Source organism: Aulonocara sp. 'chitande type north' Nkhata Bay, linkage group LG19 (genome assembly GCF_057382095.1).
Source record: "Aulonocara sp. 'chitande type north' Nkhata Bay isolate Kocher_YH1m ecotype deep benthic linkage group LG19, A_spYH_male_GT1.1, whole genome shotgun sequence".
Lineage (NCBI taxonomy): Eukaryota > Metazoa > Chordata > Actinopteri > Cichliformes > Cichlidae > Aulonocara > Aulonocara sp. 'chitande type north' Nkhata Bay.
The window spans coordinates 19,423,072-19,447,505 of record NC_141362.1 but is presented as its reverse complement, the minus strand read 5'-3'; the positions used below and the strand labels follow the sequence as shown (position 1 = coordinate 19,447,505).

Sequence of the window (24,434 nt, the reverse complement as noted above, 5' to 3'; positions counted from 1 at the left end):
GCAACTCCCATGTTGCTTCACTACTTGTTTGGCATTCATTTTTAGTATCTCCTACGTTCCTCTGTGAGGACATGGGGTCTCAGAAGGTTTACTTCACTTCCCACACACCTCCATACCGATACAGTTGTTTTTTTTTACATTGGAGAATATTATTTGACTTTGTTTATTATTTGTACTATTAAAGCAATTGCTTTAATAGTACCTCCACTGCAATCAGCTTTAGAAAAGCTTTGCTTGTATTTCACTGTATCAGTAAAAATAAACCAGTTATTTCAGATTTATTAAAATGTTAAAAAAAGGAGGCATACTTCAAGATTAGTATTCTGTGCTTGCAGTTGTAGTTCTATTACTTTTATTTCTGCTACTTTTACACCCACATGTAGTGTCTGAATACTTTTTCAGGCAGTGCATCTGTTTGATGAGTGTGTGATTGCACTTCAAAAGGCAGAATACAGTTGAAGCACTGAATGAAAGACAGAGAGGAGCGGGCGGCTTGTGTGCTGAAGGGGAAAATCGAAGGTCAGATACAAAGCCTTCTCTTTTTAAAGTGTCATCTGGATTTCATTTCATAAATTCCATATATTTTACATGTACTGGCCGCAATTTTCACTAGCTCCTGAAAACAAGGAGGAGGGTATAGCCCTTGGCTGGCCAGCATTTCTTATTACCCTCTTCAAGTACACACTTGCACACAAACATACACACACTGACAGTGATGTAGAAGCATGTCTGGTGATGGAAAAGCATAGCAACAAATAAATAAGCCCACAAAGCCAAATTATCTATGACATTAATCAGAGATGTGAGGGATTTTTATGCAGTGAGAGAGTGAAAGAGAAAGTGGCAACAGAGAGCCACGGGTGTGAAAAGGCCTATTGAGTCTGGAATGGGGTGTCCCGCACCTGCGCTGTCTATTCACCCCACTGTTTACACACTGTCATCCACAATTAATACCTCCTGGGGACTGGGCTGCTTGCCCTCTGCAGGGCCCCCGGACCCATCCAGGCCCTTATGGATGCCTAATTGAGCATACCACTCTCCTGATTGAATTAACAGCTATGTCTCTGGGACCTTTTCCCCTTCCACTAAGGAGGGGGACTGTTCCACACCCGCATGAGACCCCTGTACCATCCCACAGAATAGACAACAGGGAGAGAGGGGGTTGGTGGCTGAATATAGCAAAGGGCTAGAAGCGGGAGTTAAAGCGGTCTAGAAAATGTGGCCCTTTCTGTTGGCAAACCAAGGCTGGAAATGTGAACTGGGGGCAATGAAAGGTCTCAATATTCGCAGGGCCAGTGAGTTCCAGCAGGCATGTAGTACTGTACACGCACGCACACATGCACGCACACATATTTGAGTGCTTGCGCAGCACTAAGTTTCCCAAAATCCAAGTAATCAATCTTGCATTTTATTTTGCTGTTATGATATTTCTTGTTCCTTGTATTTTCTTTGTTTGTCTGTCAGTGAGACACAAAAATTTACAAGAGCAAGTTTCATGCAAGTTAGTGGAGAGGTAAAGCCCTCCAAAGGAAAATTGGAATTTAAATGCTGGTGCAAATGCTGCTCAGTCAGACAGGGTGCTGTGGTATTGTGTGGCCTTGGTTGATATGTTGAGCAGAGACGAGAAGGCAGAGGAATACTGAAAAAAAGCTATGCGATTGATGTATATGGTTTTGTTACTGATCTATTATTGCATAAGCAGCAACCTAATCTACTCTTTGATTGTGTTATTTAATAATGATCCTTTATAATCGTCTACTCAAAATTAACATAGTTCTCAAAATGAACATCAACACAGCAACCTGTAGTGTTTGATCACCGACTGCAACAGTCTGGTTGTAATCACTTTAAGAGGGATTTTTTATTTTTATCTTGTGCTTTTATTGATAGTGAAACAGCTCAGTCTGAACTGCTCTGCTGCAAAACTATGTGAAGTGATTTTTTTAAAGAAGAAGAAGAAAAGGAAAAAATATGTATAAGTGTTAGAATAAGTATATATTTATTCAATGATGTGATTCTGGCTTCATCAAGCTATGATCTCCAGCTTGGACTGGAGCTCTTTGCATCTATCAGAATTAGCGATTCCAAATCTGAGACCCTGTCTCTCTGTCTCTCAGTCAGAAAAAAGCAGTGCCCACTCTTGGTTGGGAATGAGCTCCTTCACGGCAGACTCTGAACACTCTGGAATGATTATGTCTCTTGGGAACACCTTGGTGAACCCCAGAGCTAGAGAAGGTTGCAGGAGAGAGGGAGGTCAGGGCATCTCTGCTTAGACTGCTGACCCAGAAAAGTAGAGGTGGGTGGATGACCAGTATTGGCAGATGAATATATCAGTCATGCTCTAATATGAATCATTTCTAACTGGAAAACTATCTGGTGTTTTACAGGAAAACTGGAAAATAGGCAATCATGACAGAATAACCAGCATTCACTGTGCTTCATTATTGTGGTCGTCATTGTGACCCTTCCTGTTCATCTTCTGAAAACCTAATATGAGCTCCCATGCTGCTAGGTTGGAAACCACTACAGTAATCAGTGTAATAATATGTATCCTAAAAATTAAAAAATTATGTCCACATGTTACTTTGTTGGCATCAAGCAATAAAAAATGTTTCGTTTAGGATTTGAATTCTAAAATTCTCTAAAGCCTTTTAAATATTAGAGGAAGCTTATGCGTGAAGTAACAATTAAAAAATAAGATTTTTTTCTAACGAGTTTAAGAAAAATACTGCAAGTTTGTCAGATCTAATATGTTTCTTATTAATTATGTTTGCTGTTTTTGAATAGGAAACATATTAAAATATAAAATGCATCCAAGAAAGCTTAAGTTTGGTTCACTGCACTTGTCTAGACAGCTGTACACACTCACTCCTTGTGTTCAACCCTTAGCAAACACGGGTACAGTAAGCTCCTGGCTCGATGCACTACAATAGTAGTAAAATATAATAATGTGGAAAATCAGAAGCTCTCTGGAGAGATGGAAATGTACCGAGGCCTTTTTATTTCCAGGTCGGTAAAAGAGTTTGCCATGTCTCTATCCATACTTGTCAAAGTTCTGCACACATGTCCAGCTGAAAATCTGATCTGCCTTTGAAGGGAAATGAAATGGGTGAATTCATTTCAGCTGAGGCTGCTGACTGTCAGAGTCATGTAGCCAAAAGTGCGTAATCTCTCAGTTCCTCTTTCGCTATAATTTCCTGGCTGGATTTATCTATTGGCTCTGTGTAAAAATAGCCTTCCTTAAGTGGCTTGAACGGGACGTAGATCCTCGTAACGGCACAGATACTGGCTCACCTGTGTTTTTATAACTGAGTTCCTAAATCGAACAGATGCTTTTGAGGATCTGTCTTTCAATAGATCCTCAAAAGCAGAAGAGCTGATACAGAATCACTTTCCCAATCAGGATATATTAAGGAAAATCTTTGAAATATTCAATATGTTGGTTGTTTCATAGTATTTATGGTATACCACATTAAAGATCTGGTGGTCTATAACTTTATTGGTTGCAAAATACTTAAAAATGTATCTAGAATAAGGATTTTGGCATCTCCAGGTCGGATCCTACATGATGTGGTGGAATGCTGGGTTCTCACCACTACATGGGCTGTGTACTGGTCTCCATGACTGCACCAAGCAGCTCACCTCTCGATGAACCCCCCAGTTCAGCTTTGGTGGTTGGGAGCATGCCCTACCAAAAACAAAAACACAAACACAAAATTTCTGCAGAGCATAACCCTGCACCAGTGAACTGTGCAGCAAGCACACCATGCACCGCTCTCCTTTGGCTCCCCTCGCAGACCCCATGCCCCCAGTTAACAAGCCAGCCAGCACGTTCCTTGTTGTCACTTGTTACCCGCTGTCCTCCCGATACAGCTTGCGGGTGGGGCCAATTAAACTCGCACTGTTCCCCACAATGGGTCAGGAGTTTAGTGGGTCATCATCAGAGCTTTTTTCACCCAGAGTTATCTAATCCTGAAGCTCTGGACCAAACCAGACCAGTCTATATGCAGAAGAGGGCTTTCAATTAATCAACTGCATTTATTAGTGGGGTTGCATGTGGTGATCAAATCCATCAGACTCACAGAGAGAAATACTAATCTTTTTCAACTTCGACTATTTGTACTAGATCTGTGAGAACAATAGTTGTGTTACTACTGATGCCAGTTGTAGTACAGTAAGAAATAATGTTAATGTTATATCATCAGTATTAGTATAAAAATGACTTTCATAGGAAGTGAAAGTAGTAGTACAAAAGGTACAAGCAATAGCAAAATGTAACTGTAGTGGTAGTGTCAAGCAGGGGGGGTTACCTGATGCATTAGTATCCTATTCAACTAAAAGCCTAAAAGAGTTCAGGCTGTGTTGAAGGCCGTGTGTTGACTTTCAAGCTCATTAGTTTGGCACAAATTCTGCTTTTGCCTTAAATGCAGTATTTTCAGCATTTTTGCACATGTTTCAATTAATCTTTGCACCCATTTCTCATTGTCCTAGAAAAACAAGAAGGCAATGAGGGGTGGCTCGAGAGCTGTATTTGTAAGAATTCCCCAACTCATTAATGTGAGTGCGAATGGGTGAATGTAAGTGAATGTGTATAAGTATCAGTCCTTTTACTTATGTAACAGAGTGTTAAAAGTCTATTTCTAAATGCTTAATTTAGGCCTGAATTAACTACATGTTGGGAATATTCTCAAGAAATGTTGTAAAACTTTTACTACACCTTATCACTGATATCATGGACACTTTAAGGTGTAAAATAGAAAAATGATTACATACATTTCAAGTACAGTAATGTTTATCCAACTGACATTAATGTCTGAGAGTAAACCTTTTCACATCAGACATGATGGCTTCTCTGATCAGAACATCAGTGATGGTTCTAAATAATTATCCTATGACACTGTGACACTGAACCAATTCAATCATACCTCTAGCTGGCACATTAGTTTCATGAGTCAGGTTTTATTTTCAGTTGTGCTTTTCCTATATGTCTTCTGTAAAAAGAAAAACAAAACATTCAGGCCTAAATTAACTGTGATCATGCTGTAAACTAGGGTGACTGTAATTTGATCCAGTGTGTCAGTTTTCAAGTGTAAATGGCCTAATGGGGTGTTTATTCTATCATACTAAAATAAAATCCTCGATAACTCAGTATTACGACTGCTTGAGGTCAGATGACCTCCCTGAGACACCCTTAGCATAGATCTGCAATGCTCTTTCGCCCTCTGGTGTCAATTTCGAGTAATTACATGCATTTTGATTTCACGCCCAGGAGTGGTGGCAGATGTCAGCTTTAAGAGAAAGTGCTGTGACTGGTGATGAGCCAGCCACAGATTAACAAAGACCAATTTTAAAATTCCACGCCTTTTTTATTCCATCAGTATTTTGGAAACATCTCCTACAAAATCACTTCTGGAAATGGAAAATAGACACGTTTTGGAAACTGGCTAATATTCATCTTCAATGGATAAACTGCGTGCGTGGTACAAAAGCAGGCCTGCAGGAGGATCTTTGCTCGGGGGTAACATTCAGCACCATTACGCCAGTTTAAGAGCTTGTAAGTGGAGTGGACAGGCGCTCGGATAATTGCAGAGCGCACTCAGTATTTTTAGCATATTTGCCACAAGCGGGCGGAGCCAAGGAGGGTGAGATGGAGGGATGCTGAAAAGCAGGTGGCGACCGCTGATGTTTACAGGATGAACTTTAGGGAGGGAGGATGAGGAAGGGAGGAAGCTGGATAGGAGAGTCGTCGTAGTGAGCAGATTTCACCGCGAGGACGGTTTTTATCGGTGTTTGTGATCGCGGAGAGTGCACATTTTCCGCTCAGAGGCTGACCGGCTGGGAAAGGCTCCGTCTGTGTCTGTCGTGTCGCCGGAGATTGCAACGATGTGATGCACCCATCTTCGGGGCGACGGCCGAAGCCTTTTGCCTGAAACCTGATATTATGCAGGAGACGAGGCTTTCTGGACGGATTAAAGGGGAACAAAGCACCGGTTTAGAAAACGTTTTGCGACCTGGCAGGTCAGTGCATGCTTGCGCGACGCAATACCGCATTAAATTACAGCCAAATCCACCGGATTTAAGCAGCTGTAATGACTGTTGTTGTGCACCAAAGCAATCAGCAATATCTCTTTTGTCATTTTTGGAGTTTTAACCTTGAACCTGAGCTGTTGGTGTTGACAGTGCGGAGAGGGTTTTATGCCAGCATCCTGCTGATATGCAGGAGAAAGGTCTAGGCCTTCACTGTTTGTTACCAGGTGTGATGAGTCCATGTTAGTGAGCATAATAGTGTCCAGTGGTTGTTTACTACTTTCACACTCCATGATATCACATTCTTTTTCCAAGTAAGCTTTTAGGATCAGGTGCTTAATAATTCATACCCCAGACGTCTGTGCGTTAAGCATTTGTAGGTTGATTGTGTGATGTAGAGTGAAAAAATATTGCTATGAGTAATCAGATTCTCTCAGCCCAGTAACTCTGCCGAAAATAGATCCCCCCCCCCTAAAGGACTGTGGTGTTTTTCTGTGTTGTGTCTCTTCCCTGAAGGGGGAAAATGTCTCATCTGGTGTAAAATCAGTGAGTGCACGAATATGTGTTCATGCGTGCATGCATGCATCTCTGGACCTGTGTAATGACCCTCCCCCCACAGACTGCATCTCTTAAGCTCTTGTCTCAGTGCTATGATCCTCTAATTGAAACCTCTCCCCACTTTTTCATCTATTTTCTCTCCTGTTTTATTCTCCCCTGCTCACCCTGCCCTCTCTTTACCCGCAGCCAACTATGGTTGACCCCTCGGAGGCTGAGGAGCAGAATAAGTGTAAAGGCCCGCAATTCGACACACCAGCTGTGGCCACCGAAGACTCTCGACTGCCAGAAAACACAGATAGCACGACAACAGAGGAAGATGGGGATGCTGGTTTTGAGACGCCACCAACCGGCAGTTCAGAGCCAAGCCCCTGCCACACTGCATCTCCAGCGGCTCCAGAGGTCACCTCTCAGGACTCAGCACCTCAGCAACCACAGACTCAGACTGACAGCAATGTGTCTCCAAAGCTGCACCTGGATCTGTACAACTTTGACTCGCCGGCCGCAGAGGGCAGCCGATACGTTTTAACGAGTCCCCGCTCTCTGGAGGCGTGTGCTCGATGCGGGGTCAAGCCTGTGGAGCTGCTGCCTCGCCCGCTCTCTGACTTTGCCCGTGAGGCTCCTGGCCGCTCAATGCGTGTCGCCACAGGCTTGTTTGAAGTCTTTGAGAGGGACAGGCATGCCAAACTTAGGCAGTGCAGGGAAGAGAGGGAAAGGATTGTTAGGGAGGAAAAACGAAGGATTCTTCAGGCAACGGTCAATAGCAGCAATGCATCTTCTGTGGATAAAATGTCCTCTGGCCTCACCCAGTCTTCTAAGTCTGGGCCAGTGACCTCCAGCTCCACCCTCAACGCTGGAACATCTTCTAGAGCCACAGCATCAGGTCAAGCCTCCAAAACGGGTGCAGCTCTTTTATCCAAAGCACCTGCCTCCACTCTTAGTACCTCCCCTAAATCTTTTCATGCGGGACCAACCACATCCTCAAAATCTGGCTCTACACCCTCTACACCAGTTTCCAAGAGTGGATTTCTAGGATCTGGAAAACATCCTCTGTCCTCATCCCCTGAATTAGTAAAGCCCACACGACCACTTTCATCTGGCCCCCCACCAGTAGTTCGGAAGTCCTCTGGTGGTAAATCTTCAAACACTTTTCCTAGACCAACACCGAAACCCCCTTCCTTCCCCAGAGCCAACTCCACTTTGACTTCATCAGCGTCAAAACCTGCAGTTCAGAGCTCTGGGATACCTCTGAACGGTGTAACAGGAGGACCATTTACACAGCACAACGGACATCTTGGATTTCATTCCAAGGTACGAGGAAAAAGCCATTCACTGGAATCTTTACAGCGAAGGATGGATCCCGTCTGCTCTTCAACCTCCACTACTACGACTACGACTACATGCACCTCGTCAGAGTCGGGCGCTTCTTCTTCTTACAGTTGGGATGGTGCACGAGAACACTGGGCTAGAGTCTCCAGTCCTCGAGCTCGCACTCTGGCCACTTTCAACTCCCTAATGGGCCGCAGCCTCAGCCTCGGCGATCTGAGCCACTCTCCTCAGACGACACAGAAGGTGGAGCGCATAGTAAAGGAGGTGAAGCGCAGAGGGCTGAAAGCTGTGTCTGAGAGAGACCGCAAGATAGCAGCTTTGATGCTTGCCCGATATCAAGAGGAAGACATCATGAGCCAAACCCGCTATGTGGCTCACCTTCAGTGGGATAGTGAGCGCAGGATGGAGGAGCTGCGTCGCGAGCAGGAGGAGCGAGAGAAACAGCGTGCCGTGCTTCAGTGTCAGAGAGTGTGGCAGACACAGGTGTCGCTGCGTCAGCGAAGACTCAGCCAGCAAGAGCGACAATCAGCAGCAGCCAAAATGCGACAGGTCGAGGAGAGCGAGGAGCGATGGAGGGAGCTTGCAGAACAGCAGGAGCGTAACCGCCTGCTAAAGTTACAGCAGGCAGCGCGAGAGGAAAAGCACAAGAAGGCTCTTCAGGAGCAGAACCTGAAGAGCCTGGAGGAAGAGAGGGCTGCCATGCTGGAGCAAGAGAGGCTGCTGCTGAATGAAAAGCTCACCATGGCTGAGCTGAAGAGGCAAGAGAAAGAGCACCAGTCCCAGGAGGAGAGGCGAGGTCTGAACAAAGCAGAGAAGAGACGTCACATCGCCCTGATACAGGAAATCGCCCGTAGAGAGAAAGAGGAGAGGGATGAGGCCAGGAGGTCAGCAGAGGACAAGCTCAGCCGTTCCCTTGAAAACTACGAACAGATAGTCGAACGTCGAGGGAAGGAGCTGAAAGAGAAGGCCAAGCGCGAGGAGAAGCAGATCCAGAAAGCACGCAAGGCAGCAGAGAAGCGCGAGAGGCAACAGCAGCAGCTGCTGGAGGCTCGCGTAAAGGAAGCAGAGAAACGAGCCCAGCAGGCAGCTTTGGTGGCTGAGGAGAGGGCCAAAGAGAAAGCGCAGCGGGCAGTCCAGAGCCGACAGGAGAAGGAGAAACTCCAGAAGCTCAACAGGCAGCGCGTGGAGGAGGAGGAGAAGCAGAGGCGTCTGGAGCTGCTGCAGTCCATCGAGAGGAAGCTGGAGAAGAGTGAGCAGATCTTCAAGGAGAAGAAGGCAGTGTTAGAGAGCGCCCGATCTGTGGCTAGAGCCTCTTTTCACGTGCGAGACAAAGTGCGGGAGGAGACCAACATGCGTACCTTTGATAAAATGGCCTTGGAAGCTCAGCTCAAAGCCAGTCTCGATGAGAAATAATCATAGCTTTGTTGTGGACTCCTTACTTCTGGTCATGTGCTTGGGTCCTGCCTTCATTATGGCCTCAGTCACTCAACAGCTTTACCTTTCTACCCATAAGCACCTGCAATGTTATTTTTTCCCTCACATATCTTTACCCATCAGCTGATTTTACTACATTTTTCATAATTTTTATTATCAACACAAACAAAATAATTTTGTATCGTGGATGTAATGAGACTACAAACTAACAGCAACGCCTGTGAAACACATGCAGTGGACTTCATGATAGACATGAGAGTTTTAGGACAGCAGCAAACCCCTTCTCTTTGCCTTCTGCTCCATCGATCTCAGCTACTGGACTGAAAGCTCTGCTGGAATGAAAAGAGTCATTGTTTACCAGGAAGCACAACTCCATGACAACTGCATAGGCTTTTAAGGGAGCACTCATGGAAGAGAAGAATAAGCATAAGAAAAAGAAAAGGCAGATCGCAGATGATCCTGGACCCTCAGAGCAAATGAGAGATCCTTTTGTACATGCACTGTGACACAGCATGAAAATAAAGCCCTGGGCTGAACACTTAACCGCTGACAATGCAGCAGTGGAGGGTCATGTGCACGATACCCGTGCTGATGAAAGCATCGGAGGACACTGACTTCCGCAGCAGGGCCCGTTTCACCGCCCTCTCAAGGTAACAAGAGGGAGGAGAAGCAGTGTGCAGTGCATCAGTGTCAGGACTCTCCTGGTCATGCCGATTACAGTAAAATAGTGATGCACTCTGAAAATGCCCTATCTGGCCACTGATCTGCTCCCACAGCCACCTGGTGACCACGTCAAGGTCAACAGGTACGAGTTTTTATTGCTTCTGCAGCTTATATAATACCTTCTGTTTTGTTGCAAAAAAAAAAACAACACTTGGTCACACTGACACTGACTCAACAGCACAGAGGGAAAGAAAGACACACCGACTCGCATGCAAGCCAAGAGCAGGTTTTAAAGGCCTCTGGCTGCACTAATCCTACAATCTCAGATTAAAAAAAAGGAGGATGTGCATAGTCTTTGCCCTCAGATGTAGCTGTTGCCATAGTGACATAAGTCAGGATGAAGCAGCAGGAGGTGAATTACTGAGAAGGGAGAGTGCGTGGGGAATTTGAGGGGGCTGTCTGTGGGAAACTGGATCTTTTGGCAGCTCATTATTTGTGGGGTGTTACAGGAAAACTACTCAGTTCACTTTGTTATGTGTAAAATCTATGTGAGGCAGTGGGAAATTGCTGCAGCGTTCCCTCTCTTTACTTATTCAGAAGTCGACCTTCACCTGGAGAGTCAGCTGCTCTCCCTGCACGCAACTGCAGCCAGGAAGTAGACTGAACTGAGCAATTCGGGCAGTCACATGTTGGATATCTAAAGCCAGAATAAATATGGCCAGCAGAGGACTAACGGGCTTATGGCTGACTGATCCGCAGTGTTCCAAGCATATAATCATAGGGAGGTGATGTAAGGTCGGAGGATGAGACAGCATATCTGTATGTGCTCATGATGCGATCCAGAAGGTAAAGTCGGCAATCTAAAGTATAGTTACTGTCAAACACAGAGGGTGCTGCAAATCTAGTAATTATTAACAACAGAAATAAATAATAACTCGCCCTGGAAATATAGGAACTTGGTTTACATATTTGCCTAACAAGCCAAAGATCCCCAGTTTGATCCCATAAATCCCTTAGGGGTCGTGCCATGTGGTGCATCTGGTATAAAATGACATCTGCCAATTCAAACATGCAGCAGGCCCTGCTGTGATGACCCCTTTTGGCTAGAAGTAGCTGTTAAAGAGGATATTCATGTTATGGAGATGGTTCATTCCTGTAACACCATTTATCTGTCTGGATGGCGTTTATGTGCTATCATATTTTAAATGGTTTGCCCTTTTCTTGAATATAATGGAACCAGACGGCATTTGCCTTGTGCTGAAAGCACCATAAAAAGCCATTTGAATCAGTGTCTCTTTCCAAAATCACAATACAGTTATTCCGACATTTCCACAACCCTTGTTGTAACCAGTTTCAAGTAGGCACTATTTTATGTTTGCCGAACTACATTCACCAACCCTGTCATTACCCAAATTGTAGTTTGCCTCTAACAGCGAAGAGACGTTCACGCTAATGAGAGGTTCAAAGAATGCAAACATAGCTGACTCCCACCTCAGCTGATCAACTATATGCACACTTTTTTTAGTTAGTGCTGCAGAGCCAGTGCAGTTTTAAGTAGCTAATTGCTTTTTGTGTTGCTTTGAAGCAACACTTGAACATATATATATCAAATATATTTAATGTAACAAGTGAAGATACCATCTTTTTCTATAGACAATTAAATAATCAGTATCTGGTGTGCAAAAGATAAAAATACATGTTTTTTTGTTAAGGTAACACAATGAACTGTCTGAAATGCACATGCATGTTACCAACCAGATTTACTTCGTGATACTGAAAACGCAAACAAAATGTCTTTTAAAAAGGTATTTATTACTTGGACTTTGTAGTACAATGCTTGGGTAGACATTCTTGTTTTAGTACAAGTAATGAGCCTTCCTAAATAAAGCAGGAAATAGTATTTCACCATCAATTATATTCAAATAAAGTGCAATAACAACAGAAAAGGACAAATAATCAACCAGTTGCTTGTTGCTGAAGATGGTTCTTTATGGCTGTGTCTTTGAACTCATGTAAGTCTGCAAAGTGAATGCAGTCTGAACTAAAATGCCCAAATCTTTCATTGTACTCTGGCTTTAGATTTCTTCCTTATACTTATTTTTAACACTAGCCTTCATTAAACTTCTGTTTTACTGAAGACCAAACTGCACTGCCGATACCCACATTCATCGCCGTCTTATTTTTTTGTGTTTCAGGTCCTGGTGATGAGCGTGAGCTGGTGATGTAACCCACAAGCCTCCCGACAAAACTGTTCCTCCCACACTGAGCTTTATCAAAGTGTAAAAAAAGCCTCTCCTGGTGGAAATACAGTCTTATCAGATCTAATTTTTTAGGTTTTTATTCAGTTTGTACCCGTTAACAGTGCCAACTATTGTTCTGCAGAGAAGAAGAATCTTCCGCCTTTTACCTGTATCAGTGAAACAACGTGTGCAAGGTTCAAAAACAGCTTTATTAGCATCAAGTCGTGTTTAGTCCCGTATGTTTCCTTCTCATCTTCCCCTTACATGTGGGCTTTGTTTCTGTATCACTTCTGGTGTTGAGTTATTTAACATTTGTACATTATCATAAAATGCTTCCTTTGATGAATTACATTGAGTTGCATTATCAAGAAAGGATTTTTTCAGATGTAGCAATAATGAAATGGTCGTGGATGATATCGAACGCATCTGTCAGTTCATCGTTTCCGTCAGTCCCCTAAACTGAAGGTCTGTGCATACAATCAAAAGTGGAAAAATAAAAACAAACATTTTTCAAGTTGGATTTGCATTGTCTGTGCCATCTGCTTCATTTAGTAAAGAGCTTTTTTCAGGAATACAAAATGGTAAAAGTACTAGCAGTTACACAGATACATCTTTAACACAGATAGTCATTGGTAGAAGAATCAGAAAAATGTACTTCAAATATTAACAGTAAGTGTAATTTATATTTTGCATCCTTTTTCTTGTCTTTTTATTTTTAAAAAACCTTTTTAATACGGTAAGGTTTTTTAATTACAGGTGGTTCCAAAACTAGTGGTCAGGTCCCTGCAGGGGTTGGAAAAAATCAATCTGACAGGTCCTGAGAAAACTAATGGCGTGGAAAGTCTAAGAAACAAGTTCCTACGTTTTTTGTTTTTTTTTTTTCTAATTCTGAGCTTTGAACTTTCTCGGTTTAAGACTCAGTTGAAATCAGGTTAGGTCATTGTCCTACCTTTTTTCCCCTCACATGTGCCATACAGACGAAGAACACGTGTGGATTAACAAGGATGCTACCTTACTATAGGGTGCAAGAAGCAGAACACAGGACAACAACACACTCCATGTGGATTCCCCTGAGTATCACCCACAGCTGCTCCCAGATTGGTGCAAACTGCCATGATCAGCAATGACCCAGACTTTGTACTAAGGAGCTGGCGGGGTAAAGACCTTTTAATGTATGTTGTTCATTAAATGTCTTTGTTCTCACATCCACCTCTTAGGGGAAGTGACTGAAGAAAGATTCAGAGCTCTATAGTGCATTTGTGAAAATTTACCTATTTGACCTACAACTAAAATTAAACAACAGGTTTTCTATAAGAGGCCACAAACCAAAGACAGGGAACCACTGATTGGCAGTAAATCGTTTTAAAAACTCTTGTGTTGTTAGTTTTCAAGCATGAAAAGTAACTAGTTAATATATTGGTTTAAGTTTAGCTTAAGGATACTCACATGTGGCTTTATCAGATCTGAAAGCTTCACGTGGTCATTTTCAGTCAAACGGTTCCAGAAACTGTTGACCATAAGGAACTAAAACTCAGCAGCTATTAGGATGTTTCCACTGCAAGAATTCAGAAAATATGGATATTCACACATTCTCTACGTACTGTTTAAAGAAACTAGTGACCATGAGTGACTATGACTCTTTTCTGACAGCACTATATAGTAAATAAACGGATACAATCAGCACCTATTAAATAGAAATTTCAGACAATAATTAAATAGGGTTATTACTAATGCTTTCTTGAAGGTTATGCTAAAAATAAATAACAGTAAACCCAAAAAGGAGTAGGTAACGTGGCATTCCTAGTTTAGCTTATGTGATTAGTTCCTTCTGGTCAACAAAAGACATAATTTATGTTAATGAAAAAATTTAAAGTTCTACTCTAAAATAAATCCCCACAGCTCTAAACAGCAAAACTCAAGAGCTGCTTTGGAGTCTTGTTTTTCACCTAGGCGCTTTAGGCTCCACAGTCGCTCTTATTTGCCTAATCTTCAGTTTTCCCTGCTGTAGGAATTTAGTTCCCAATTTAACTCCACTAACATTCCTAGATCTGTTGAGTCTAAAAGACAACAAACCCATCAGACCATGAGAGAACAGAAAAAGTGGTCTTATATTTAATCTTTTAAATTTTGACTGATCAACTAAAACTTTGTCATGGTTTCAAATAACACAGCTTTCTGTGCACATTCATTTACAGCATCTTAATGATGGGTTTGGTAACAGCATCTCTGGGTGACTCTGAGACTGAGGTGAAGCTAAGGACCGTTTCTCTTCTTTTACCTCGCTCTATCTCCTCTCAGACGTCTGTTATGTTTGTGGCGTCCTTGCGAGCCATGATCTTGTACACGCTCTCTCTGAAGCTGCTGTCCGAGGTCAGGCGTCGGGCGGTCTCCCTCAGCTCCTCGATGCTGCCGTCAGTGTTGGCTACAGCGAACGACTTGGAGTGTTTCACTGTAGCGAGACAATGAAATGTGGAGCTCAGTCAATGGAGTGCTCCATTTGGGACAACGACATTTCAGAAATGTATTGCTTTAATCATTTGTCACGAAGACAATGTGTTGCTTTTCTTGATTTTTTTAATAAATAGTATTAGGCAGAGATCTGGGGTTTTTGGACTGGTAACTGGGGCTCTGAAAAAAGATTAACTAAACAATTTCTCAGACTCTATGGCAAAACCTAAAATAATTACTATTATTTAACAGTCTGTAACCGTAATACAAGTAGAAACTCAATAAAATGGCATTGGATTTTTGAACACTTTAGAAAGAAAACTTAAACACTCCACAGAGAGAGCCAAATGTACCTGAGAGTAGGGACTTGAGAAGCATGATTCTTTGGTGCTTTATTATGCTATGATGATTATTTCATGATATTACTTACACCAGTGACGCTTCGAAGCTCGCCTCTGGATTCGGCAGCTCTTAATTCTGCGCGCAGCAGCTTTGTGAAGGTATACTGCATTCTTCATTATGGCTGGGAGCTTTGCCTCAATTTCTGCTGCACAGATACACTCCTCAAAGAACCCTGGATACACACAATCAGATGCATTCGTTATAAAGAGGATGCTCTGCCTTCAAACATGTACCCTCAGGCAGGGTCCTGATTTCATGCCTTAGTGGTAGCTTGGAAACTTACAATGACAGGTTAAAATATGGCATTGTGGTAAAAAAATTACAGAATCAGTTCTAGTACATTTATCTAGTAAATTTTTTGTCTACTGGAATATTTAATAAGAAATGATTGAGTCATATTTTCTAGTGAACATACAAAGTCACAGAGGTGTGAGAAGTGCCAAATTAAATCAGTTTCCATGGCAATAAAACGACTATCCCTTGTTCTGCGTGTGCATGATCCACCGCCACAGTCAGATTTCTCCAACAACCGACTTAAGCTCTTTGAATTTTTCAGTGCACTTAATGCATCATATATTGACCAGATAACTACACCCAAACGGATAACAGTGCATGCACTCACTCCTCAGCTGCGTGACGTCGCCCTTCATCTTCTCATCTCTCTCTTTGCTATGCTCCAGTGAGTTCAGGCCTTTCTCCAAGTTCTGCAGAGCCTCTTCAGCCTCTTTTAGCCTCCTCTCCAGCTCCATCCGAGACTCTATCTCTGCCTGGGCAAAAGGGGGAATAGAAAGCCAAGTTTATTTAAGACCTATACTGTAGAGGATTTTTAGTCCATAGTATCCTGATCAGTTGCTGATGTGTTTTTGATGCGAGTTTGAAAATTGAACTTAAACAGAATAAATATTGATTGATGTTAGCTTTTGTCCAAAAACATCTCTGTAAAACTCAATTATGTAGACATCTATAGTGTTAGGCTATTCCACATGTAGGTATTCTGCATCTGAAACTGCTCATCTGCACTTTACAAATAATCAACTTAAGCTGAGGCCTGAGAAACAGGGATGCAGAAGGAGCCGTCTGAGCAGGTAGACTAAGGTGATTAAGCAAAGCAGGCAGAAAACAAATGTAATTTCAAACAGAGAAATTAGACAACAAATGAGAGTGAGAAACCCCGTCAATGCAATGCATACTTTAAAGTCAGGGAGATCAGACTGAGTGTGATGGGCGAGCCAGCTGATTATAGGCAGGATGCAATAGAAACAACTGACAGGATGTCATCATCACTCTTTCTAAGTCTTTAGTGGCGTTAAGGGTGTTTTTATGAGGATTTTACATTCAGAATGTTTTAATTGGCCAACATAAATAAAGGAATGTAATTATTAGAAGACTGAAATATTTTGAGATGTCATGACTGTTAAAAAAAAAATTATGATTTATTCCATTTAATTCCACAACACTAATACATGCTAGCTGTACCAGTGTAATTGACTTCCTGCTGTGATTTTGCTGCTATACAGCCACTCAGTAATGTATAATTTGTGAGACAGATGCCTTATATTGTGTCATTTCTTTTAGCAACAGTTATTGAAAAAGTTAGCTTATTTTTCTTATCTTTTTTTATGTGAATATAAATTTACATTTGCACTTTTGTCTTGCATTTGGATGCAATGTAAAAAAAAAAAAAAAAGCATTTGAGTAACTTTTACAGAGTCTGTAGCAGTTGTGATGCAGTTGTTACGAGATGCTACACTGTTGTTATAGGTGTTAAAATATGATATTATGTTTCCAGCAAGCTATGCTGTAGGGTCTGAAGTGTCACACATCAATACATACACAGACTCATCTAAATATCTAAATTCTTTGGAAGTTGTGAGAGAAAAAAAAGTTCCACTCAAACTACATTTAAAGACTAAAGTCTGCTGGCGGATTAACGCAGTGATCTTTGAAAAGGTGTTTCATTAACATGCAGGCTGAGAGCTGCTGAGTCACACCGTGTTACCTTGAGCTCAGCCTCAGTCTGCTGCTTGTCCACACTGAGCTGAGAGAGCGAATGCTGCAGCGTCCGGGCCTGAGACGAGTAGTACTCCCTCTCCTGCTGCAGGACTACAGCCAGCTCCTCATTCTCCCTTATCCTGAATAAAAGAAACCACACTCAACATTAAAAAGGAAGCACACACAAAACCCGACCAACTTAAAGGAAGGGTTTGGTCTGTGGGTTTTTAAACAACACTGCCTGTATGGTGGATGCATCTGTCAGTTTTCTTACGGTCATGCTGCTCACTGAGCTCTACAGGAGACACATGAATGTACACCTCAGGTCATTTCTGGGAAGATCTGGATTTTTTGTTTAAAGATAATTTATCCATGAGTATTTAGTATCTGCTTAAAATGTATTTACTGAACTAGTTTTTGAGGTTTTGGATCCCAAAGGTTCAAAGTATTCCTTACAGAATAATTATGTTCCATGGTTTATTTCTGTTTTCTATCTGTGGAATTAAATGAATTCCTGAATGTCAAATAAAACTGAGAAAATATATACTTTCATCGTGATACGAGTATGAAAAGGGGCAAACACTGTATAAGTAGACGAGTATAAAAAAGCAAAAATGCATCTACAGTTAGTAGACATTGTTGTGAGATCCATTCATGAGCATGCAGGGTTTAAAATCTCATCAGCAGCATCCTTTATACTACATTTAATGTGATCCAACATATCTAGCGTGATACAACAAGCGAAGCAATGTATGAGAATGTTTTCAGTCTGATTATGTTACATAGTGTTCATGTGACAAAAATACTGCTGTCAGTCCAAATGTTACGTAGGAAAAATGGCTGAGTAAAGGTCAAGCATACGGAAAATGCAATGTTATAGGTTTTAGCATTTTGTAACTGAACATTAGTGCTACACAGTCAATAACAGCTGCCTGTAAAACTTCACTTACGGCCGCCAATCAATCTGCTGGTTCTTTTAGGATCAATACACATTTCCACTAAGAGTTACATCCTGTAATACATTATTATAGAAGTTCCCTGTCAGACTGTTTTTTGTGATATCCTGGTATGATGTATGATTCATCAGTCAAAGAATATCAAAACAGAACATGGTCTTATTTGATGTACCCTCTAAAAAGAATCAGAGAAATAAAAATCCTAAAATATTCCTTGCTGACTCCAACAATGCTCTGCCAGTAATCGTTTGCTCTTGAGGTTACACCCACTTATCCTCAGCCTGATCTTTCTCCTTCAGCAGGATCTTCATTTGCTCCTCAATGTGATGCAGGTCCTGCAGCAGGTCACCGTCCTCAGACTCCATGCAGCTTTTTTCTGAGCTCTCCACCTCCGCCTCCTTCTCCTCCTGCTCCTTTACTCCCAGCAGCTGCAGCGTTCGCTGTTTCTCCTGGGACAGCTCCTGATGAAAAATGAAAAACAGGAGAGATACAGATTTTGCTTACTTAAAAAAAAAAAAGTTGATTTGTCACATATACATTTTTTAAAATCCCCTATTTAATACTTCATATAAGCCAAGTGAGAATCTTTTCATTGAAATCAACTTTGTTTATTGTGTCCAACATACTGTTTTAAACCTGCCTGAAGTTATTTTAGCACTAAGTACAACAACAACAAAAACATAACAAGCAGCTGGATAGCGTGGTAGTGAGACTACACGCCTTTGGAGCGGTAGTCGCAAGTTCGAGTCCTGGCTGAGGATAACTGTATCCAGTTAGGGTCCATTCGGGAGAAGGGTCTCATGGCCTGCTCTCCCAGTTACATGAGGTACAACACACATGCTACGGCCAGGACATCAGGGGGGTATCATCATCATCCCCGCCTGACCAACACTTGAGGAGGTTGTGGTTTTAAAGTAGTTAGTTCAGTTCAGAGTAAAGTAGCTAGTAGTAGAGGTGATGTGTAGACCTCTGGAGCTGGGGAGTGGCCCCTGTGACCTGACCCCCAGATAAGCTAGAAGGTGGATTAGGTGGTCTGAAATCATGTAGTGTGTCGTCGATTCCTGTATGATACAGGAATAGGTTTTCAATTAAATACCTCAAGGGATTTTTGCAGTGTGACCGTCAAGCTGCTCAGCTCTTCTTTTTCACGCTCGACACCTTTCAGGGACTGAGCTGTGCCATCCAGGTCGCTGCAGTTCAGCACGAACAAACGTGGAAGTAAAACAAAACAGACAAAGAGATGGGGATAAAACCGTATTTAACCTGCGTTAAATCAGCACCACTACAATGATTGAGCATGGAGAATTAAGTTGAACGTATCAAGGCTGAGTGTGTACAGTTTGATCTGCTCCTGCTCCGCCTTTAGCTCCACGACCACTTCTTCAAACTTCTGTTTCTCCTCCTCCAGGATCTGGTTCAGACGCTCCAGCTCCTGCATGAACAAACAAACTGCATAACTATTAAAACATAACACATCAATGATCTCATGATGAAGGTGACTACTACAGCTGCATCTTTCATTTTATCATCTCCATATAAAACTTAAATGATTTGTTTATTTACAAATCAATACTAATCTCTTAATCCTTGAAAGTTCACCTCTCTCTGAGCTCGTTGATGACTAAGCTCCTCAGTCTCTTCCATCAGTTTATCTGGAAGAAGAAATAAATATATTGCTAATACCCTGCCTTCACTTGTAAGACCTTTGAAAGGTAAATTTATTCAGATGACCTTTCTCCTGCTTACCCAGGTATTCTTGCTTCTCTTTGGCCAGCTGCAAGCCCTGAGCCTCCAGACTTTCAATCATCGCTTCCCCCAGCTGTGCATTTTTCCATGTGCTGTTGGGAAGATGCAGTGATTTGAGAAAATCAAAGCACTATTAGCAAAATTAAAACATTCAAATGCTTTTAAAAAGCTGCAGCAGACAAAGGAAGCATGTTTTTAACAGCAGAAGAAATGTGTCTCAAAAATAATCATTCTGAATGAAGTAAATGAATTACTCACACTTTCCCTGACTCATGGAGCATCTCCATCCACTGGACCTGCTCCTCCTGAGACTCAGCAGCCAGCACTATGGTGCCCTGGGGGCCAGACACACTGTGTTTTACATGTTAGCAGCTAATAAATGATCGTTTCATGCTGTAAAATGAATTTTGGCTGGGGCGGTGCTGGTAGTGTGTCTCTCTACAGCTCCAGTCAGTTAACTATGTGCAAGTTGTTTGACATGTTTATTTTTGTAGAAATTTGTTGTTGCGTGTTGTCTGTGTGCAGCTTTTTCTCCACACGCAGCTTCACAGATGACAAGTTTTAGACTTACGTGACATTAGTTTGTTAACCACTTGGGGGCAGTAGAAAAAAAAACTGTAACCACAACATTAATAATTAACATCTACCTTATTTTAGAGTACTTCATCCTGGCATACGGATTTCTAGCTTAGTTTTTGGTGTCCACCAGCTTATTTTAAATTTGATTTAAACTTGCAATCATTTATAATGTAATGGGAAAAGATTTTTGTTCTTACAGAGAAATCTTCAAGGTTGATGATGATGGCAAAGGGCATCCCCAAGTCTTCATTTGCTGACACCACACATCCTCCCAGAGGAATGACTCCCTAAGACAGGAAAAGGTTTTGTTTTTTTGGTCATTTGAGTTCATTTGATCTTTCAAAACTAAACTAAAATATCAGAAAACAAGCACATCTCTAACTTTTGCTCAATTTTGTTATTGTTACCAGAGATACTGCAGCTGCTCACCTTGGGGTGAATGTTGAAGTACCTGTTGGTCTCAAAGTTTCTCTTCTCACTTTCTGCATAGTAGAGCAAGAAGCTGTCTTTGATGATGAAGAATCTTTGTACCAAGGAAACAATGAAAGCAAGACTGAGTGAGTCCTGTGGGGCTAAAAGGAACCAACGTCTGGCATCGCTCTAAGTTTTAGTCACTCGATTGACTGAATATAAAAATGTTTTTGCTGATAACCCATTAACACTTTTCTCTGCTCGTTTCTCTTTATGCAAGTTTTTCAGTCTTATTGCACACACGTCTTTTGTAATATCTTTACTTTCTCATTACTGAATCCATGCTATGTTAACACACTCAGCCTAGGGACTCAATTTTCTTTTACTGCTGCTGCACTAAATAATTTTGTGGTTTTGAAAAAGTTTCTGTTTAAACAACTGTTGAGTTGCTTTGGGTTAAATAGCAGTGACGAGTACAGTTATTTTGTGTATGAGCTGCTGTTTTCTGTCCATTTTATTTTTTGGAGCATTAAGAAGAATATTCATATTTTTCCTAAGTCCACCGGTCCAATCATCAGTCTGTTCATCACACCAATCATAACACAGAGAAATGTGTGGCAAGAGTGGAATCATTTTTTTTATGTATTAAAATGTAAAATTAAGTTTAGAGTGTTGTGAGAGCACATGTTTTATTATTACAGACATACTATAAGTATAATCTGGATGAATATAATATATAATAAACCATTTTAAACCAGTTTTTGTTATATAACATAATCCCATTTATCGATCTGTTAATCAGAGTACTGCAAACAGGTCTACACACTGGAATGATAAAGCCTTCTTAAAATAAGGATGTTTGTTTCAAAGAGTCATTACATTAAATTAAATCTGACACATATAAAAAGAGACACAAGAAAATTAGTTCATTTACAGTTCTGTGCAAAAGTCTTGAGCCTGCCTTTATATTTTGTTAGGAAAATGGGAAATAGGTACAATTATTTATTGAAAAATGTGCAAACACACATGTAAATAGAGTCTATAGAACAAAAACAGAGTTTGTGCAATTCTAACAAGTTTGAAATTAACATGAAAAATATTTGGTATGATTTATCACTCCAAAAGACCTGTTTCGACTTATTTTCAGTCTAGTTTTTATTTAATTTGGCACGCACCAGCATTTTCTCTTTGTTTTCCTTCCTTAAAAATGGCTTCTTGACAACCGCTCTACCACTGAGACCATTTCAGTAAACAGTAGATGGATCAACTGCACGGCTAGAAGCATCTCTCAGGTACCATGTCAGGTCTTTGCTGGATTTTCTTCCCTATTAAGGATGTGACTGTCAGACAGTACAGATAAAGCTTTAGGCCTACCACGTCCTCTTTTGTCCTCAATTTGTCCAGTTTCCTCACAGGACATACTGCACACCATCTAAACAACTTTTCAGGTAGCGGCACTTTGTTGTTGTAAAAATAGTTCTTTGCCAGATTGTTTGTCATGTGTAAACTCAGCATTAGTTCATCATTCAATGTTTGAATGATTCATAGGTCAGTGTGAACACACAGCATTTCATCACAATACAGAAAAACACTGAAAGACCTTCAGAAAGCCTTGTAGTCTCATTCCTTGGAAACAAAATATAAAGAAATGAATAATAACTCAAGGCTTTTGCACAATACTGCACTAGTTTAGGGAGTGGCTTTGTGAGTTTGGGTGGGACTCATAACGGAAATGACTGACTAAGAGATATATTTATTTTACAAATTAATCAAAACTAGTGAATAAATTGTTAACATTTAGTTTCTAGTATGAATACATCCTACTTTTCCAACACTAGAAGATGTTCCTGTCTTTAGAAAAATCTCCTACAACACATCCAAATGTGTAATACTCGTCCTGACTTTCATTAAACTATTTAATTTTCACCCTAAAAGCAGCTGTGGAATATGCTGGACTATTAACACTTAAGGCTGATAAGTCTTTTACATACATTTCATCCCACTGGTTGGGAGATTTATATTAAACAGCTGGTAACGACAATAAAACCTACTAAACCAAATTTAGCACAGAAATCCAAAGAAGCACTTACTGAAAATTTTAGCGACCTTTATGACACAAGCAGCTGGGATAGGTTACAAATGGTGTGCTGCAAATGGACTCTCTGGATCCACCGTATATTGTCGTTTTAACTGTTATGTAAACTAAGAGCATTACCATGACTCAAGATATCAATCCAGGCATTTTGACCAAATTTAAACTGCTCTCAGGATATACTGAAAATGCGGGTGTGGATAAATATTTCCTGTTATTATATAAAGCAATCCTCTAATACAAAACATGTCAAAGTACAGTTTACAAAATCCTATTGCTCTCTTCTGGGATTAAAAATAAAGAAGTTTAATCAATAAGCATTCATAAAAGATAATAAATAAAACAATTATTGTCAATTTATAGGAAAAAATTACTCCAGATGTTTTACCTACAATTTGTAATGCAAATTAAAAGGTTTCATTTTCTCTCAGTATGCAAGAATTTTTATTTTGCAGCTGTAACAGCCAATAAATGAGTTCTAAATACAACACAGCTAATTCAAACTTTTAGTTCAGACTTTGATACAGGAGAGAAAATTCTAACCACTTCCTAAACATGATTGTTTTGTCGCTGTCAAGGGGCAGCCTGCAAACTAAAGAAAAAGCTGAGGCATCAAGAGAATTGATCACATTTAGCTGTAGGATCAAAACAAAACAACAACTTAGTCACACCTCACCCTTACCTGCGCGACCACTTGGCTGATGGCCGACCGAACGGCCTCTTCCAGAGCACGCCATGCAGCTGCACTTTGGTGCTGATGTCCAGCAATTCAGAGTCTGACTGCTCCATTGATGACCAGGGCGAAAACCGAGAGTTCCTGGATGAAGACGAGAACATCCTCTGTGGCTTCCCTCGCCCTGGGAGGTGGGACAAAAACGATCAATAAAATAAAAATAAATAAACAAAGCACAATGCAATCACTCAATAACAATTAGTCCAGCAACACCCGATAAACACACACATACACGCACGCATACACACATAGAGGTGCTGCAGGCACAGCTTCAATACAAAGCAGGAAAAGCAGAAAACAAATCCCAATAACTCAGCAGGGCGGAACGATGCAGCTGCCAATACGCTCATCAGCTGGAGGCAGACTGACTGCACAGCGATGATGAAAACAGGATGGGGGGGGGGGGGGGGGGGGGGATACTGGAAGGCAATGGGGGAGGGAGAGAAGCTTTAGGAATGAGTTGCTAAATCTGAAGCCAGTCGATATATTCCAGCCAGTAAAAGCTGTTATTCAGATTACAGTATTTGCAGAGAGGAGCAGTTTCCAGTTATTGGCAGGTATGAACTCTCCAGTCTCTCCATCAGTCCATCCTGCACCCTAGCAGTGAGTTAGGAGGAAAGCCATGGTTCCACAACTTTCTATTAAAGAGGATGAAGAGTCAGAACAGTTGTTGTATAGCTTTAGTGTCACGGGTATCAGATTCATTTACAGAACATGTGTCCGAGTGGATGGACGGAAGATTATAAAGATACCGATAGTTCAGCCTTGAAATCCAGGACAGATAAATGCTGTGTAACTGTAAGGCAACAGTTGCAGTCTGAACCTCT

General features: G+C 41.4%; 2 protein-coding genes across 3 annotated transcripts; one reads left to right on the top strand and one right to left on the bottom strand.

Annotated features, from left to right (window-relative positions):
• Positions 1 to 5,332: 5,332 nt before the first annotated feature.
• Positions 5,333 to 12,768, top strand: ccdc177 (coiled-coil domain containing 177). The gene is made up of 3 exons (XM_086275061.1): positions 5,333 to 6,018; positions 6,772 to 10,150; positions 12,204 to 12,768. The coding sequence occupies exon 2, from the start codon at positions 6,778 to 6,780 to the stop codon at positions 9,322 to 9,324; it is 2,547 nt and encodes an 848-aa protein (XP_086131187.1). The 5' UTR covers positions 5,333 to 6,018; positions 6,772 to 6,777; the 3' UTR covers positions 9,325 to 10,150; positions 12,204 to 12,768.
• plekhd1 (pleckstrin homology and coiled-coil domain containing D1) lies at positions 11,810 to 23,962 on the bottom strand. Of its 2 annotated transcripts, XM_086275072.1 has the most exons (14): positions 23,856 to 23,962; positions 23,557 to 23,731; positions 20,801 to 20,894; positions 20,569 to 20,658; positions 20,051 to 20,127; positions 19,793 to 19,884; positions 19,646 to 19,698; positions 19,384 to 19,478; positions 19,143 to 19,236; positions 18,317 to 18,507; positions 17,098 to 17,230; positions 15,721 to 15,865; positions 15,127 to 15,270; positions 11,810 to 14,697 (listed from the first exon to the last, which is right to left on the bottom strand). In XM_086275072.1, exons 2-14 carry the CDS (start codon positions 23,709 to 23,711, stop codon positions 14,543 to 14,545), a joined length of 1,518 nt encoding a protein of 505 aa, XP_086131198.1. In that variant the 5' UTR covers positions 23,712 to 23,731; positions 23,856 to 23,962; the 3' UTR covers positions 11,810 to 14,542. The 2 variants fall into 2 exon arrangements, with proteins under 2 accessions (XP_086131198.1, XP_086131199.1); XM_086275073.1 differs by lacking the exon at positions 23,856 to 23,962 and having other exon boundaries at positions 23,557 to 23,841.
• Positions 23,963 to 24,434: the final 472 nt, after the last annotated feature.

Bases quoted from the DNA above. Each gene is read 5' to 3' on its own strand.
- ccdc177 (XM_086275061.1), top strand. From the start codon at position 6,778: ATGGTTGACCCCTCGGAGGCTGAGGAGCAGAATAAGTGTAAAGGCCCG.
- plekhd1 (XM_086275072.1), bottom strand. From the start codon at position 23,711: ATGTTCTCGTCTTCATCCAGGAACTCTCGGTTTTCGCCCTGGTCATCA. The intron at 18,508-19,142 runs GTATTTAATTGA...ATTTTTCATCAG, and splicing joins CACTGCAAAAATCCCTTGAG to GAGCTGTCCCAGGAGAAACA. The intron at 15,866-17,097 runs GTAACACGGTGT...CCTTTTGCCCAG, and splicing joins AGACTGAGGCTGAGCTCAAG to GCAGAGATAGAGTCTCGGAT.